This window comes from Rhinoderma darwinii, chromosome 5 (assembly GCF_050947455.1).
Source record: "Rhinoderma darwinii isolate aRhiDar2 chromosome 5, aRhiDar2.hap1, whole genome shotgun sequence".
In the NCBI taxonomy this organism is placed as follows: Eukaryota; Metazoa; Chordata; class Amphibia; order Anura; family Rhinodermatidae; genus Rhinoderma; species Rhinoderma darwinii.
In genome coordinates, this window is record NC_134691.1 from 323,333,203 (window position 1) to 323,350,352 (window position 17,150).

Below are 17,150 nucleotides of genomic sequence, written 5' to 3' on the forward strand. Positions count from 1 at the left end.
TACCTACAGGGGGGCTGTATAGCGTTACCTACAGGGGGGCTGTATGGCGTTACCTACAGGGGGGCTGTATGGCGTTACCTACAGGGGGCTGTATGGCGTTACCTACAGGGGGGGCTGTATAGTGTTACCTACAGGGGGGCTGTATTGCGGTACCTACAGGGGGGCTGTATGGCGTTATCTACAGGGGGGGCTGTATGGCGTTATCTACAGAGGGGGCTGTATGGTGTTATCTACAGGGGGGACTCTGTATGGCGTTATCTACAGAGGGGTCTGTATAGCGTTACCTACCAGGGGGGGTCTGTATGGCGTTATCTACAGGGGGGTTTGTATGGCGTTATCTACAGGGGGGGTTCTGTATGGCGTTATCTACAGGGGGGACTCTGTTTGGCGTTATCTACAGGGGAGCTGTATGGAGTTATCTACAGAGGGAGCTGTATGGCGTTATCTACAGGGGGGGCTGTAAAAAAAGGCACTATCTACAAGGGGGGGGTTGTGTGACACCCAGGGGAGGGGGGGCCCCAGTCAAAAGTTTGCTATGGGGCCCAGTCTTTCCTAGTTACGCCCCTGATTCTCAAATATGCAAATGTTGGTGGAGATTCGTTGTGTAATTGCCCCGAATCTGCACCAACATTTGCAGCGGAAAGATTGTGCCACGTGTTTACATGGCCTAAATCTGCCTCCAAAATGCAAACTGATTTTTAAGCGGATTTGTGCACTATTTATTTATTTTTATTTTTTTAAAAGCCCACTGGGGGGTTTGATTTTGAGCATTAAAATCAGCACCTCATTTTAGGTGCTTTTCAGTGCACAAAACAGCGCCGATAGCATTTGGCGCCGTTTTTTCAGCTCCTAATTGATTTCAATAGGAATTTTCAGGCAGATTCAGCACCTACAAAGGTCAGAAAAATAATATCAACTACATGCGCTGATTCCCATTGAAAACAATGAGAGGCAAAATAGAAACGTTTTCCATTCCGATTCTGACACTGAAAAAGCAACGGAATCATTTTGCCAAAAAAAGCAGTGTGAACAAGGCCTAAGGCAGCATGTTTGGGTACTGGAGAGGGCGTGCTTGGGTTGTTCCAGGTTAGACTTGGGAGAATTGTTTTAGCATTTTAATTGAGTCTCTCTGTTTAGCCTTTTACTTAATATGATCTGCAATGATGTAAACATGTGCCAGATTATCACATTTTCTGGATTATTGGATGCCAGAAAAAGGAGTTACATATAATCTATATACCGCCCAACATTTTAAGGCCAGGATCAGACACACAGTTTTTGTGGCATTTTTGGCTCAGCTTTTTTGAGCCAAAGCCAGAAGTGGATCGAAAGGAAAGGAAAGGTTTAAATAAAAGACTGATACATCATCTTTCTTATGTGTCCACTACTGTGATTGGCTCAAAAAACGAAGCCAAAAACTGTCTCAAAAACCGTATAAGAACTGTGTGTGTAATCCTGGCCTAATCCCCATTTATGGGACATTTTAAGATCCACCCAGATGACAATCCCACGAAAAACGGGACGATTATGAGATATATATATGTACACACAATGGATATAAAAAGTCTACACACCCCTGTTAAAATGGCAGGTTTTGGTCATTTTACAAAATCAGTCCAAGATAAATCATTTCAGAACATTTTCCACCTTTAATGTCTCCTTGTCTCCTATAATCTGTACAATTGTATTGAAAATCAAACTGAAATCTTTTAGTGTGGAAAAATAAAAATAAATTATAAAAATTATGTGGTTGCATAAATCTGCACACCCTTAAACTAATACTTTGTTGAATTACCCTTTGACTTTTTAACAGCATTCAGTCTTTTTGGGTAGAAGTCTATCAGCATGGCACATCTTGACTTGGCAATTGTTGCCCACTTTTCCTTGCAAAAGCGCTATAAGGCTATGTTCACATGGGGTATTTTGCCGAGTTTTTTGACGCGGATACCGCGTCGCAAAACTCGGCACAAACGGCCCGAGAACGCCTCCCATTGATTTCAATGGAAGGCGTCGGCGTCTTTTTCCCGCGAGCAGTAAAACTGCCTCGCGGGAAAAAGAAGCGACATGCCCTATCTTCGGGCGCTTCCGCCTCTGACCTCCCATTGACTTCAATGGGAGGCAGAGAAAGCGTATTCCGCTCTGTTTTATGCCCGCGGCGCTCAATGGCCGCCGGCGAAAAACGGCGCGAAAATCGGCGTGCAGGGAGAGGAAAATCTGCCTCAAAGTTCCAAACGGAATTTTGAGGCAGATATTCCTCCCCCAAAATACTCCGTGTGAACATAGCCTAAATCTGTCAGATTGAGAGGGCATCTTATTTTGACAGCCCTCTTCAGGTCGCACCACAGATTTTCAATGGGATTCAGGTCTAGGCTCTTGCTGGGCTGTTCCAAAACGTTGATCTTCTTCAAGTGAGGCCATTCTTTTGTTGATTTGGAGGTTCTGCTGTGGGTCGCTGTCGTGCTGAAAGGTGAAATTCCTCTTCATCTTCAGCTTTTTAGCAGAGGCCTGCAGGCTTTGTTCCAATATTGACTGATATTTGGAGCTGTTCATAATTCCCTCCACCTTGACTAAAGCCCCAGTTCCAGCTGCAGAAAAACAGCCCCAAAGAATAATGCTGCCTCCACCACGCTGCCCCCAGCATTCTCCATAATGCTGCCTCCACCATGCGTCACTGTGGGTATGGTGTTCTTTTGGTGATGTGCAGTGTTGGCTTTGTGCCAAACACACCTTTTGGAATTATGGCTAAAAAGTTCAACCTTGGTCTCATCAAACCATAACAGGTTTTCCCACATGCTTTTGGCAGACTTGATGTAGGTCTTTGCAAAACATAGCCGGGCTTGGATGTTTTTCTTTGTTACAAAAGGCTTCCGTCTTACCACCCAAACATATGAAGGATACGGGAGATTGTTGTCACATGCACTACACAACCAGTACCTGCCAGAAAGTCATGCAGCTCCTTTAATGTTTCTGTATGCCTCTTGGTAGCCTCCCGGACCAATTTTCGTCTTGTCTTTTCATCAAGTTTTGAGGGACGTCCAGTTTTTCTTAATGTCATTGTTGTGCCTAATGTAATCCACTTCTTGATGACTGTCTTCACCTAGTTCCATGGTATATCTAATACCTTGGAAATTCTTTGGTACCCTTCTCCAGACTGATGCCTTTCAACAATCAGATCCCTTTGATGTGTTGCAAACTCTTTACGGACAATGGCTTTTGCTTTCACATTTAACAAAAATTTCAGGAAAATCCTAAAAGAACAGCTGAACTTTATATGGGGTTACTCAGACTCACTTTAAATAATGGCAGCTCTGTACTGACTACTATTTAACATGAGTTTAAATGTGATTGGCTAATTCTGAACACAACCACATCCCCAATTATAAGAGGGTGTTCACACTTATGCAACCACGTTATTGTAGTTTTGTTTTTTATATTTTCCCCCCGCTAAATGATTTTAGTTTGTTTCTCAATAGAATTGTACAGATTATGGGTCATATTAAAGGTGGAAAAAGTTCTGAAATGATTCATCTTTTACAGATTTTTTGACATGACAAATACCTGTCATTTTAACATTGGTGTGTAGACTTTTTATATCCACTGTATGTGTATATATATATATATATATATATATATAGAGAGAGAGAAGCGTAGAACACAGCAACGGCACCAGGACTTCAAAGTAGATGAAAAAACGTTTATGTCATGTTTGGAATGGACATTTATTGAGCGTATATGTGTTAGTCCATTTAGAAATAGCATGGATCTAAAATAATTGTTTGGGTGGACGTTATAGTTCTTATACTGTGGTTGTCTGTATTTCCTCTTTTGGTATCTATATTCATTTCTGTTCTAATGTGGGCCTATCATGACGCATACTGTCTTATTTTGACAGATGCGTTTTGTTCCTTTCCCTCCCTTATCTAGATAGATTGGGAATATTTTATCCCTGTTGGAGGATTTTTCTATAATATAAAATCTGTATTTTGCCCCATTAGTGATTATAGTCAAAATTACATTTAGTAAATAGGACATGTATATCCAGGTCTTTTCCGCTAGGGGGCGGCAAACCACACTGCCTATATTGGTTCGTATCTATGGTGATTATGGTCCAAAACCCAGGTAATGTTCTGGGGGATGGACAATATAAACCAGGATACGAACTTCATCCAAGTATAGATCTAGTGCTTTCACTAGCATTCCCCGCTCTATATGTTATTCAAAATCCCGGCTGGCGCGTGCGCAGAAGAGGTGGAACGCATGTTCCGTCATGGCGCATGCGCAGTGGGGTCTCTGATGTTGGATGCGTTCCACCGGACTTAATATCCGGTGTGGACGCCATCTTGGGACATGCGCAGTAGACACACACGAGTGTGTCAGGCGCATTTCTCTATTTTGTGCATGACTGAACGGCTTACAGTAAGTACACTACCACTTAAACATAATGAGCTTCTGCCTGCTTCCAATTATCCCTTATTGCTCCAACTTACAGTGTTTTTTATTATTGTCACCACACCATGCATATATATTGAATGGTTCTAATAGGTTTTACAATGGAAGGATTATGTGCACTTTGTGAATGTTTTTCTATAACATTAATATACACTTTTGTACATGTTTTGATGGAATTATGCATTTTATTGCTTTATTAGTGATGTATGTATGCTCCTCCTATAAATACTTGGCACTTTGTTTAGTTTTTTATGGCTTGAGAAAGGTTCCTGTTGAACCGAAACGTTGCTGTACTGAGGTGAATAAATCCACTTTTTGCTTTCATCTACTTTGAAGTCCTGGTGCCGTTGCTGTGTTCTACGCTTCTCTCTATTCTTTTGGGGAATTGATTCACCCCCAGGTAACGAGCACATGGCCTAATTTTTTGGTAACCACTGGAGTGCTGTGTTCATCTACCATTGGACTGTATATACATATATATATATATATATATATATATATATATATATATATATACAGTGTCGTGGCAGGTGGGCTCACACAATTTGATCAAAATGTGCGCTAAGAACCTCCCTATTATAAGTAGATTTATCATTAATGCATACTTATTTATATTTAGTGGCTTAGGTGGCATTAGTGTTCACAGTGGGCTGTCGCCATTTTCTTGTGTGCTATATATATATATATAAAATTTGTGGCTACTTCATAGCATTGTATAGCAGATTAGAGCTAGGGGGACACAGAAATCTCTTTGGTTCTCATAGTTACCCTATCTACTGTATGTATAACAGAAGCAGTTACTGGAAAAGAAAAGCACATGCCATTCATTTCCTCTTTGAAACGCTTGCCCACGTAGTTTGATATAACTGCGGTGAACACCCAGCAATCAAATCTTTACTACTTGCTGTGAAATTGTACCTATCACTGAGTGAGAAAGTGCTTATTACTGTACTTTACTAAAAACTATACTTTGCTGCGGAGCCCACATGAAATAAGAGCCCGGCGTGACTCATAGACTTGTACAATCCGCGGTGATTGCGGACATTACCAAGTAAAACTGGAGTACTACAGACTTCTGGAAATAATCTATTTATTGACTGGTATCTAAGCAACAAGTTCTGAGCTAGACGTTTGAGGTCATATCCCTGGGGATCTCCCAAATTCTTCAGACCCTTTTTCATGCTGAATATAATATAGAAGGGGAACACATGAGGTAGCTAATTTTCTGTAGTTCTGCATTGTGGTTCCTCAATGTTTTCTGCTAAATTGTGAAATATATTAAGTAGAAAGGTCTATCCAATGAGTATGATTAGAGGTTACACTTGGTCGGTTTTATTAACTTTTTGTTTTAGGACTTTAATGTGCCAAAACAAAGATGTAGCAGGGGTCTGGGCCTCATGACAAGACAAAAATTTGACTCCAGTGAGGGGATCACCCAGAGTTTGATTAAGGGTAAGGCTTCGTTCACATCTGCGTCGGGACTCATGGGTTCCATCGGACCTTTCCGGTAGGGGAACCCATGAATGGAATCCGAACTGAATCAAACGGAAACTGCAGGTTTCTGTTTGCATCACCATTGATTTCAATGGTGACGGATCCGGTGCAAATGGTTTCCGTTTGTCACCGTTGTTTAAGGGTTTCATTGTTTTGACGGAATCAATAGTGCAATCCACTATGGTATAGGTTCCGGCAAAACAACGGAAACCTTACACAACGGTGACAAACGGAAACCATTTGCACCGGATCGGTAACCATTGAAATCAATGGTGATGCAAACAGAAACCTATGGTTTCCATTTGTTTCAGTTTGGATTCTGTTCATTGGTTCCCCTGACGGAGTGGTCCGATGGAATCCATGAATGGAGTACTGACGCAGATGTAAACGAAGCCTCACTGGAGCAAGTCCTGGAGCCATAAAGGGGAGAGATGATTATATGTGACAGTTTTTCAGGGTCTCTGTGCCACCTAAATAAATTGATGGCACCTTTAGTTGACACAGGTCTTGATGAATAATATACCTATTGTTTGAGGGTGAGTGTTCCTGGTGGTCTGGGAGGCTTTGAGGTTAAATATAAATATTCATAATGATCTATGATGACCAAGGGGTTAAATTGAATACCAATACTAGTCTAGTGTTTAATTATAATATTCTGGTATTTTTTGGTAGTTAAGGGGTTAATACATTTTACTCCTGGTGGCTTAGTGTCGTGAAGCAGTTCATGGAAATATCCTATGTGGTCTAGGATGTTGAAGGAGAGTATGTACAATAGTCTGGTGGTCTAGAGTGGCAAAGGGGTTAATGGAAACATCCTAGGTGGTCTAGAATGTTGAAGGAGCTAATGTAAATATCCCTGGTGGTCTAGGGTGTTGAAGAAGTTAATGGAAACATTCCCAGTGGTCTGCAGTAGTGAAGGGGTAATGGTTCCATCCCTGATGGCCTAGAGTTGCGGATGGGTTAATGTATTGTGCCTGGTAAACAGTGGGTTAGCTTGTAAAAAAAAGAGCTGAACCCTTTATCAGTCAGATCTTGTTCACCTTCTGCTCTGCAGTGATCATAGAAATCTGCACAGGGCAGGAGATAGTGAGGACTGTGCGCCTGTTGACTCCATGAGTGTGAAATGATTATTCTGCCGGAATAATAAGAAAGTGTTTTTGGAAGACCAATGCTGCCCAGCCCACTGGCTCCCTGTTGCAGGGCCCGACACATGTTTTCTACAACCCTCCGCCCCCGACAACTGATATGTGGCCCTGAGTGTCAGTTTTGCAGCATTTTATTAAGTAGTCTTTCAGTTGCTCCTTAGCAACTATACTCCACTTTATTGTGCAATGTTATATTGAAATAAGGTTATATAAGTGCATACCAATGGAATATAAACCTCATGAACATTCATAGTGGAATCAAAGCTGTAAATTTGGAATGTGGGAAAAATTACATTTTGAGTGGGAGTCCTGGAGTTATAAGAAGGAAATAGCAGCTACGATGGCTCAACTTTCCACAGTCCTTCTCCTATGAGAGCAGCTGAGTCATAATCAACATCTTCTACACCCGTCTCCATCTCATTGTGGGCACCACAAGAATGTGGCAATGATTCATACCGGACAATGGGTTTTTGTATTAAAGACTTTATAATTTACAGCCAGCGGCAACTTAAACTGGAAATAAATATGGATAATATATTAACCCTAAACTGTTACAATAAGTACCCCATAAATCATATGCGGGCAAAGTAAATCTTTTCAGATTTTTGTTTCAATCCTTGAATTCTATGTTCGATTGGTAAATGATCTTGTTTAGTTCTCCATGAAGTTGTGCTATTGTTCTATTCTGCATGGTTTTTACATCTTTAGGAGTTATCTATGTAGTAGGATGAGATGCTGAGGGGTTAAAGAGTCTTATGTAAATAAAGTTTAAAGGGTATGTTCACTTTTTTTTAGTGTTCCAATAACATATTTATTGAATCTAAAATATTAAAACGATAAGCAATTTAGCAAATAGATTTGATTAAGTATATTGTACTATTGTTTGGTTTGTATAAAGTGTCTATGCAGACCTATGTGTAACCATAGTTACAGACTACATACAAACCTGTATGTAGTCTGTTCCTGTAGTCATGTTTGTAATAACCAGCGGGTTGTGGACGCACTGGGCTACTCAATTGGTTTGACTTTGGGCCACCTCTAAGGGCGTTTTCTAAGTACCTTCCAGGTATTTTTCCTGGACTTCACTGCAGAGAGCTACCAGGTCGCATACAGACTACTACCAGGTCGCTACCGCTTGAGGTGGTCCCGCTATGAGTAGCAGCTTGCCCTGTGGACCAGGAGACAATAGTGAAGTACATCATGGATATAGACACAGGCAGATAACACCTCAGCAGGCAGGTATAGGTCTGAGGTCACAAGTTTGTAGCAAGTAGTGGATTTCAGGCTCACAGCAGGATTCAGGTTGCCAACAGGTAGTAGGCCACAGGCTCGTATCAAGTAGCCGGATCCAGACTGGTAGCAGGTGACAGGATACAGACTGGTAGCAGGTAGAGGGATCTGGCATCAGGTGACCAGGGAAGCTGCCTTAAATATGAACTGAGCATCAGGGATTGGTTGGTGATGATGGTGAATGCTCGCCCTATGAGACATTGTATGCAGAGCGGCACCAAACCGAGGGAAGAAGAGGAGCGCGGTGACAGGGAGCAGAGGCGGACATGGATCACCGAAACACATGCAGAGCGTTACAATGTTTTACTCCACTCCCTCTGTGTACCGCGGGGATGGTCCGAGCAGAAGACCTAAAGTTGTTTTACTTTAACACATGTTTTGAAAGATGGCCTCAGTGTCTTCAGGAGGGTGGTGTTCTGATTTTAATTTAACATGGCGAATGAGTCATTATTTATTCAGACTACTTATGGGAAGGATGTAGGGATAATATGAGATCACATAACTGTCAGACAGTGAGGCACGGCTATGCTCATTTAAAGAGAAGTTGCACTGGTTTAGCAGTTTCTATATAGCAAACATTCATTTAGATTGCAAAACTACAACTCTCAGTGTGTCCTTACAGCCACAGGCTAAATGAAAGTCAAATGTGCGATGTATGGCTCAAAGGTGTCCAAAAACGGGTCCAAAGACGGGCTACAATAATTGTGGAAGGTCTTAAGCCTAAAACTTATCAGAAGAGACTTAAAGCATATTTCTCATAAAGATCATTAATCTTCTATCCACAGTATAGATGAGACATGTCTGATCGGTGGGGGTCCAATCATTCCTATGTGAATAAGGAGGGACTGCGCATGCTCGGCCACCGCACCATTCTATTTCTTTAGGGCTGCCGAGCGCTGATCTCGGCTAACTTCGGAGAGTGAATGGAGTGGTGGCAAGCGCAGTCCTGCTCCATTCACATAGGGCACTCTGGGGACTCCCATTCTTGGGATTGGTGGGGCTACCAGTAGTTCAACTCCCACCAATCAGACATTTCTCACCTATACTATGGATAGGTGATAAAAGTTCTTTATGAGAAAACCCCTTTAAATAACCTAATTTATATAGCCGTGAGGAAAAGGGGGGGGGGCATAATCGAACCCTTTAAATATGTTAACGTTTTAAAAAGTTAAAAAGTCTTTGTAATATCAAACTAAACACAAGAACAAGAGGGCACAATCTGAAACCAGTTTAGGTGAAGATAAAAAATAATGGCAGAAAATATTATTTTACTGAAAGTGTCGACTGCGCTATTGATTCCATCAAAAAAACGGAACCCTTTTACAACGGTGACAAACGGAAACCGCTAGCAAATTATCCGTCACCATTGAGATCAATGGTGTTGAAAATGGAAGCTAAGGTTTTAGTTTGCCTTTCCTTTGAGGGGTTCCCCCGACGGAAAGCTCAGACAGAACCCATCAACGGAACACAACGCTGATGTGAACACAGCCTTATGTGACCCCTGGCACTCAGCTGAAATTTCTGGGGGAAAATATGTGTGGGGACTTATTTCTCCCATAATTTTACAAGGCGTGCAGAAATAAGCTATGAACAGGGTCATACATGAAATATTGGTGACCTGATATTAGACATCATAGTGACTTTTACCTCCTTATACTGGTACAAGGAGACACTTCTCCATCTCTAGAGAAGGGGGCTCAGCTCTTTCTTGACCTTCCTGTGCAGGTTCATGTTGCCCAATGGGAAGCAGGATGGGTAGAAGCTGGAGCAACTGGCGAAGATACAAAGCAGGGGCGTAGCTAGAGGGGGTGCAGCGGTAACAGTCGCACCTGGGATCCATTGCCTGAGGGTGCCCAAATGCACCTCTGCCACATACGAAGACACCAGTATTATAAATGGCACATGGTAGATTAGAACCCATTTATAGATTTTTCGTTGGGCCCCAGGAGCTTCAAGGTAAGTATAATGAAAAAAAAAACAAATACAAATAAAATGCAAATTCCACCTAAGGCTTCCTTCACATCTGCGTTGGGACTCTGTTCATGGGTTCCGTCGGAGCTTTCCGTCGGGGAAACCCATGAACGGAATCCAAACTAAAACAAATGGAAACCATAGGTGGTGATGCAAACGGAAACCTATGGTTTCCCTTTGGATTCCGTTCATGGGTTCCCCTAACGGAAAGCTCAGACGGAACCCATGAACGGAGTCCTGACGTAGATGTGAACAAAGTCTTAGACTGCACCTTCAGATATGGACCAGTTTAATGATGGCAATTGATAAATAAAATTCAGGGTACATTGACCTTATATAGTGCCCGAAACTATGTACATGCTTACATCTAAACAGTATAATAATATAATATACTCCAAATCAATGGAACTACAGCATGTGAATTCTAGTATTATACATATGATTCATCATAGTAATGACACTTGATAAACCACTAGATAAACATGTGATTGTCTTGAGATTTTTTTTAACCATAAGACACATGGCGTCTGGATTATGTTTACTGAAATATCTGATTTCCCTTTATTCTATATTTTCTACTTATGTTTTTTTTTATTCTTCTATAATTTTTCCAAATTTATTTTACCCAAAGTTGAATAGAGAAACGTATAGACACTGATATAGGCACCACAGAGCAAAAAATTGTGACATAATATAGTAGATGGGGCTAATATGCAGTCAGGCACCAGACAGACATCTTCGAAAGTTAATTCATTAAAGCAATACCCCTTTAATGAATTTACTTTCGAAGATGTCTGTCTTTAATTAACCCCTATTTGCCAATATAATAACCAGCCACTCTGGTCTTATCTCCCTGCCAGACGCCCTAAGGCTTCGTTCACATCTGCGTTGGGACTCCGTTCATGGGTTCCGTTTGCATCACAATTGATTTCAATAGCGACGGATCCAGTGCAAATGGTTTAGGTTTGTCACTGCTGTGCAAGGGTTTAGTCATTTTGACGGAATCAATACCGTAGTCCGACTGCGCTATTAATTCCGTCAAAACAATGGAACCCTTACACAAAGGGGACAAACGAAAACCATTTGCACCGGATCCGTCACCATTGAAATCAATGGGGATGCAAAGTTTGTTTTAGTTTGGTTTCCGTTCATGGGTTCCCCTGATGGAAAGCTCAGACGGAACCCATGAACGGAGTCCCGACACAGATGTGAACGAAACCTAAAGGGTGGGGGATGCAGACTTTCGGCTTGATTTCCTCACTTATCAAAGCATCTGGCAGGGGGAGCAGGGACATAAGATCAGTGTGGCAGGTTATTAGGAACGGATTGAAACAGTCTATTGTAGAAATACCTAATGTGCATTGGGTTTCAGGAGCAGGCAGCATGAAGTGTTCCCCACATAGAGTAGCTGTATTCGGTGTGTACCGCACTGAATACGGATTTTTTTCCTAGCAAGGGCCAGTAGCTGAGGATAGGGGTGGTAGTTCAGGAACAGTTTTAGAATGAAAGGAGTCTGACTTGGTTAATAAAGTTTATTGCAATATTTCTTGAAATCACCTGCCCTATACATTATTATTAAAAAAAACATTAAATGATAGTTACTTTTTAAAGTTTTCTCATTTAAACAATGCCTTTCTAAATTGAAGCTGGACCAGCAATCAGCTGATCGTTGCAGAAACCTCCTGATGGCTATACATTTCCCCTGCAGCGCTAACTGCAGGGGAAATGTGGTATTACATGCTGGCTATTCAAATGAATAGCTGAACATGTAATACATGGATGGGCCAGGTTTGCCACAGCATGAGCCGCTCTTATGCTCTAATTGAGTGGGGTCTTGAACGGTGGACTCTCCTCTATGACATCTATATGCTGTAATATGGCATATGGAAAGAAGTGTTTTTTTTAAGACAACCCCTTTAATGAATGAATTCCTCTGTTCAATGTTATAATTTCCCCCCTTACCACCATGATCACCATGCCTTATTCTAGATCCACAAAGTGGTGAAATATTTCAGATTAAATGTAATTGGTCTTTTCAGCCATACTACCGTATATAAATATAAGGGATTTTGCGTAAATTCAGCTAATTATGCAAGATTATTGGCTCTTTTCCAAGTGGTGTACACATTAATACTGGGGAATTATATAATTTGACACTGTTGCTGTATCATTTCCACAGGATGTGGCGGAGATCTGTCTGGTCCCAATGGAACATTTAGCAGTCCTGGATATCCTATGAAGTATCCAAATAACCGTGAATGTGTCTGGTATATAACCACATCCCCCGGAAGCAGCATTCAGATCAGTATTCTGGATTTTGATATAGAATACCATACATCATGTGACTATGATGTCCTGGAGGTAAGTTGTTGCTAATGATACTATATGGGATGTTTCTGTATTAATATATTGGAGTATCTGTATTGAAAATTTAAGACGGCTTCACTTACTGTATAAAATTTTTCTATAATTGCTATTCTCAGATGGTTGGTGAGACATTGTCCTATTATCAGGCCTCATGACAAGTCAATTCCTTCCTTATTTGTCATAAAAACAAAATAGAATTGGAGACTTTTCAACATGTAAGATGATGTCATTGTAGATTATGGAGATCCTCTAATTATCAGAACTGCTTGCAATATTCCAGATATGGCTTAATTCTAGGAGGAGCTTTGTTAAAAAGGGGTTATCCAGGGAGTAGGCGAAAACGGCCCACAAACATCTCTAATCACTATTATGTAACAAATGCACTGCTTTCCCAGAGTTACTCACCGATCCCCGATGTAACGCTGTATTGGTAGACAGACTTCCGGTTAGTAGGCGGGATTTATTTTCTCTGTGTGCTCAGTAAACTAAAATCCCATCATGCAATTCATTCTTCTCACTGCCGTGTATCACCGTTTAGTCAAGTTGTGGATTATATTTACTGTCCAGATAACCCCTCTAATTTCCATAACATTGGGCCTTGTATGGCAAGCTTAAAAATTGCTCATTTCTGACTGGTTACATAGTTACATAGTTACATAGTTCGTACGGTTGAAAAAAGACACATGTCCATCAAGTTGAACCAAGGGATGGGAAAAGAGAAGGTAACAATTTCTACACATAGGAGCTTATATTTGTTGTTCTAGGAAATTATCGAATCCTTTTTTAAAGCCATCTACTGTCCCTGCTGTGACCAGCTCCTGCGGTAACTATTCTATAGATTCACAGTTCTCACAGTAAAGAAGGTGTCACGGCGTGGGGTGTGGACCCACTGGGTCGTAGCGCGTAGCGGGGTAGCAGCTGGCCAACAAGGTGCAAAACAATGTCTATAGTTCGGAATGGGTACCTGAGGCAATGTAGACAGTAGCGGAAGCAGGACTTGACTTTCACAGCAGGTGGCACCGTGGATGCAGCGGAAGGCACGACTTGACTCTCTCAGCAGGTAGCACCGTGGATGCAGCGGAAGACTCGACTTGACTTTCACTGTAGATACGATAGCACGGGATACAGGGTACAGGCAGCAGGAACGGGTAACACTGGGAACAAACTTAGGTATACAACAACGCTCAGGCAAGGAACTAGTGAGCAGAGCCCCTTTTTATAGTCCAGCAGCCATTTGGGCTAATAATTGATGGGTGACAGCAGAACGCGTACTGGCCCCTTAAGGCCGTGCACGCGCGGGCGCGTGCGCAAGCGCCCTGCGGGAATCAGTCCGAGGTCCCGGAAGTAGTGCCGGCGTCTCCCTAGACCACCAGAGATGTTGTTGTTAATCCTTTCACTGCCCTAGACCACCATGGATGTTGTTATTAATCCTTTCACTGCCCTAGACAACCAGGGATGTTACTAATAATACCTGCACTGCCATAGACCACCAAGGATGTTACTAGTAATCTCTTCACTGCCCTAGACCACCGGGAATGTTGCTATTAATCCCTTCACTGCCTTAGACCCCAGGGATATTACTATTAACCCCCTCACTGCCCTAGACCACCAGGAATGTTACCTTTCACTACTCTAGACTATCAGGGATCAGGTACCAATCGCTGCAGGGGAATTTAAGACTATAACAGCAAAAATAGCTTCAGTTATTGTCTATTTTAAATATAAGAAGATGCAAGTTGCAGGTATGCTGATGGAAGGGGTCCACAAGTTGTTCTTTCACTGGAGGCCTCCATTGTCTGTGCCACCCTTGGGAAGAGGGGACATGCTTGTGCTATATCCGTGTTTTTTGTGTTTTTTTATTCTTTATTCTCGCGTCTTGCTTCTTACACCTTGTTTTCTTATGAATACTCAGCTATACTATTAAAGACCATTAAACTAACCTTTGCTACAAAAAAAATTGTCCTCCTCAGTTTTGGTTTTCATTTCCTATAGGGTCTTGTCACCCAGCCTCCATAGCATCCTCAAAAGGGAACCTCCATAAAGGACTCGACTTATAAACAAAACTTATATTTAAATTGAGGCTCTCCTGGTGATCCGGGTTCAACTTTTTAAGTCCATGGCAAACAGCTGACACCCCCGGGATAACCCGTGGTTGGCCATATGCTGCAGCAGAAATATTGTCTTACATGCTGTATATTCAAGTGAATAACCGACCATGCAATACATGGACCGACTGGGTCCGCCAGGCTGAGAGCCACTGTGTGTAAAGCTGGACATACACTCGAGATACCTGTCATTAGCACGACAGCTATTTTTCCCGACACCACCACAAAAATGCACACTGCATGTTTTTTTTAATGAGGAGAGGTGAAAAAAACGCTGCCAGACCCCTCTGCCATCGTGAGAGAGTCGAGAGACCCCCGTACAGTTTTTAACTAGTATAAGGCCAGCTTTAGCAGCTCTTCTCTCTGGCTAATATGGAGGGTTTCCAATAGGGTTTATGGAATGGGGTTGTCCTGGTGAGACAAACCCTTTAATTCTGCAGCAGCATATTACTTGTTCTCTGCATTCGCCATTCTAGGGAGCACTGTGGGAGTTGTAATTTTGACTATTAGGTGTCACCAACCTTTCCCAGAAATAGTATATAGTGAATAAACCAACAGCCAGCTACACTATTATGATATATCAGTTTGGTAAAGATCCTTCAGATTTGTAAAGTGTCAAATCCTTATCCCGTTACTATTATCCAGCAGCAGTGGTTAAACCGAGCTCATATAATACTACATGATGCTGCACAAGTTGGCTCTTCCATTGCTCACAAGTTTGGAATGCTGAATGAAATCCATCAGTAAATGGAGCTAACAAGGCGGAAGAAAATGCTAAAAACAGCTTAAACCATCAGCTTCACTGACAACACAGTGCTCTCCAGCCGAAAACACAAGCACTGTATACAGTGCTATACACCAGCCATGCCCTGAGTATATACTGAGATGTATGTTCTTTATATTCAGTAGGTTATTTTTTATTTATATTTCATTATTTTTAATGCAAAGTTGAGAACTTGTGTCATTAAAGCATTTTCATAAAAGCATTTATTTTCATTATAGAACTAGCAATGCTTCAGCAATAAATGGGTGGTCTAGTTGAGAAAATCAATGTCAAATATTATTAGAGGGTTCAGTTATTAAAAGGAGGTCCCGTGTTCAGGACCCTCATCTATTAACTGGAGAAGAGAGCATCTACAAAGAGCATCTCTCATTCTGGAGGACCTGGCATGTCTAGATTACAAATAAAGCCCATTTACTTCAATAGGAATTGTGTAATGCTTCATTTCTCCTGTGGTGGTGCTGCAGGAGAAATTAACACTTGCTTTCAGTTCCCCAGCAGATAACAGTGGATCACTGGGGGTCCCAGCAGCGAGACACCATGTGACGTGAAAACTGCTCTGAGTACATTTCTGTTGAAGAAGAATACTTTTCTTGTTTCAACGCTATGAATTAATTGACTTGCACTGTATTAGCATAAAATACTATAATACTGCCCCCTATGGTCAATATGGATGTAAGCAATAAATGGAAATACTTTATTGCTTCAAGGCAGGACAGATCCTCAGCATTGAGTCATTGCACCTAAGAATTTCATCCGAATACAGCTTTTACCTTAGTCTAAATTCGGGAACCAGGGGCCCGGTCCTCCTTCATACCGTACCCTCAGACCCAACTTGTGCTATATTATAGAAATTCTCTACACCCGTGTTGTTTCGTTTGAACAACCTGTTTTAAGGCCTTAGTCACACGGACCTATGCAATTCAATGGGGCCATTCGGACATGCAGTGCTTTTCACGCAGCGTGTTTCCGTTGCATGAAACTCAATGCATGTCCTATTCTTGTGCGTTGTTTGCGGATCACGCACCCATTGAATTCAATGGGTGCGTGAAAAACACGGATAGCACATGGACGCACATCCGCGTGCTGTCCGTGAATCACGAACCAGTTCCTTGAAATGCAGAGAAGAAAAAATAATAAAGAAATGTGCACCAACACTAACATCCAAAACTGATGTCACACGGAACAAACACTGATGGCACACGGAACTGCAACGCTTCTTGTGCGCAACCTCAATGGGGGGAAAAAGTTGCAGATGACTTGAAACAATCACAAAAATTCCAACCCTTTTACAAGACTTTTCCGCCTATGTTTGTTGTATATATATGTCCGCCCCTGAGCAGCGCTGTACAAAGATTGTTGCCATTCATATCAGTCCCTGTCCCAAATGGGGCTATTAGACTGTGAGAGGAAAGGAAACACAAGCAAATATGGAGAGTACATAGAAACGCCATGCAGATGTTGTCCCCCGTTGGATTTGAACCCAGGTCCCCAGTGCTGCAAGATTACTGTGCTAACCCTATTAATAATCGAATGACTAAACTCTAA

At 41.9% G+C, this 17,150-nt stretch overlaps 1 protein-coding gene across 1 annotated transcript in view; it reads left to right on the forward strand.

Moving 5' to 3' along the window:
* The window catches only part of CUBN (cubilin), a 190,371-nt gene that overhangs the window by 83,053 nt on the left and 90,168 nt on the right, over positions 1 to 17,150 (forward strand). The window contains exon 29 of the mRNA XM_075828736.1: positions 12,529 to 12,710. Coding sequence (XP_075684851.1) covers positions 12,529 to 12,710 — 182 coding nt within the window. The remainder of the gene's footprint in view (positions 1 to 12,528; positions 12,711 to 17,150) is intronic.